The 2,276-nt window shown below is 41.6% G+C and overlaps 1 protein-coding gene across 1 annotated transcript; it reads left to right on the forward strand.

The window, feature by feature from the left end:
- Nucleotides 1–65: 65 nt before the first annotated feature.
- On the forward strand, nt 66–484 carry LOC107135183 (rhox homeobox family member 1-like; the record flags this gene model as incomplete). Its single annotated transcript, XM_015477107.1, has 1 exon — nt 66–484. A coding segment is annotated over exon 1 (419 nt), but the record flags the coding sequence as incomplete, so codon positions are not given.
- Between the last annotated feature and the right edge of the window lie 1,792 nt (nt 485–2,276).

Raw genomic sequence — 2,276 nt, forward strand, 5'->3', positions numbered from 1 at the left:
GCTCTATTCTATCGCTGGCCAAAGTGTGCTTGTAGAGGCCAGCTGGGACCTGTTGTATTGCAGCCATGGCAAATTGGTACCAGTACCGTGACCCCAACTATTATGGTCTGGGGGCTTATAATACAGAGATAGCAGCTGAAGCAGAGGAAAGTGTAGCAGCGGCAGCTGCAGAGGATGTGCCGACCCCCGCTGCAGGTGGCCACTTCCGTGAAGGAGCTATAGGCCTCATGGAAGACGTGATTCAAAAAGGTTACCTCAACCATGAGGGCGCTGTGAACCACCGAGGCATTGACTACCTTGAGGCCAATGGTGGCAAGCAGCAGCCCCGGCAGGAGCAACAGGCCGGGCAGTCTGCAAACGAGGCTGCTGCAGTTCCGCAGCCTGGGGGCACCCGTCCACGAATCCAATACAAGTTCTCAAAGTGGCAGTTGCAGGAACTGGAAAGTGTTTTCCAAGTTACTCAATACCCTGACATGGCCACCAGGTAGGTGACTGGCTTGAGAGGGTCTAAAGTCTCCAGGGGTTCAGGTTCTTTTTGGGGTCACTTTTCTCTCTCTGGCCCCTATTCTGCCCTGCCCGCCTTGAGCAAAAGCCCTTGGGGTCTTCACCTGCCTTTCTGCTCTGTGCGGGTTACCTTGTGGAATTCAGGTCAATTTTTTCATGCAGTATTGTCATGAATTAAGTCTGGAAATTGGTTGGTGGCTGCTCCTTTTGGTTTTTGTTTTCAAATTGCGGTAAAATACAAAAACAAATTTAGCATCTAAACCACTTTTGAAGTTGGCCTTCAGCAGCCTTAAGTATTTGCACATTCTTGTGGGACAGAACTCCAGAAACATCCAAATGTGGACAAAATGAAACTCTGTACCGTTAAACACCTCCCCTCCCCAGCGCCCTGTAACTACCATTCTTTTTTATTCTATGAATTTGATTCCTCTGGGCACCTCATGTAAGTGAAATCATGTAGCATTTGTCTCTTAGTGATTGCCTTATATCTTTTTGTGTAATGTCCTTAAGGTTTGTTCATGTTGTAGCATGTGTTGGAATTTCCTTCCTTTTTAAGGCTGAGTAATATTCCATTATATGGATGTATTTCATTTGAGCGTTTATGTGGAAGGCAAATGGGATGTTTTTTTCATGTGGCTCTTATGAATAGGGCTGCTGTGAACATAGGTGGACAAATATCCAACTCCAGGTTTTCATTTCTTTGGGGTGTATACCCAGAAATGGATTTGGTATATCCTATGAAAAGTCCATGTTTGATGTTTTTATGCTTTTATGATTGCATCATAATGATACATGATAGTTGTGTTAGTTTTGACATAATCATACACACATGAGATTTAATTTGTTTAATTTTAGTCCAGGATGCCTCCTTTTACCTCCTTCCTCCCTCCCTCTATGTTAATTATAGATTTTGTAGTCATTTTTATTCTATAACACAGTGAGTTACAATTATGTCTTGCCCACTGAGCTGTTATTGTCACCTTAAATTTTGTGATGAGGTAAACCCATTTCTTTTTCTTTCTTTTTTTTGAATTCATGTTTTTATTGATGTTTTCTAAATTACATAGTTTCAGATGCTTATTTTTTTGCCATTATACATGTACTCCTTTTTTGCATTATAATTCTTAATACACATATATACCAAAATTTTTCATATCTCTGTTTGTATATAAGATTTGTTGGCACCAAATTCAAGTCTTCATACATGTATTTTGTACAATGATGACATCACTATCCTTGCTAATCACCTTTCCCTCCCTATCTAAAATTAATCTAATCCTCCCATGCTCTCCCTCCCTACCCCACTTTGAGTCACCCCCTTATATCAGAGAAAACATTCGGCATTTGCTTTTTTGGGATTGGCTAACTTCACTTAGCATTATCTTCTCCAACGCCATCCATTTACCTGCAAATGCCATGATTTTGGGGGGTTTTTTAGTTCTGAGTAATATTCCATTGTGTATAAATGCCAAATTTTTTTTATCCATTCATCCACTGAAGGGCATCTAGGTTGGGTCCCACAGTTTAGCTATTGTGAATTGTGCTGCTATAAACATTGATGTGGCTGTGTCCCTGTAGTATGCTGTTTTTAAGTCATTTGGGTATAGTCCGAGAAGAGGAATAGCTGGGTCAAATGGTGGTTCCATTCCCAGCTTTCCAAGGAATCTCCATACTGCTTTCCAAATTGGCTGCACCAATTTGCAGTCCCACCAGCAATGTATGAGTGTGCCTTTTTCCCCACATCCTTGCCAACATTTGTTGTTGTTTGTCTT

Source organism: Marmota marmota, unplaced genomic scaffold, assembly GCF_001458135.2.
Source record: "Marmota marmota marmota unplaced genomic scaffold, marMar, whole genome shotgun sequence".
In the NCBI taxonomy this organism is placed as follows: domain Eukaryota; kingdom Metazoa; phylum Chordata; class Mammalia; order Rodentia; family Sciuridae; genus Marmota; species Marmota marmota.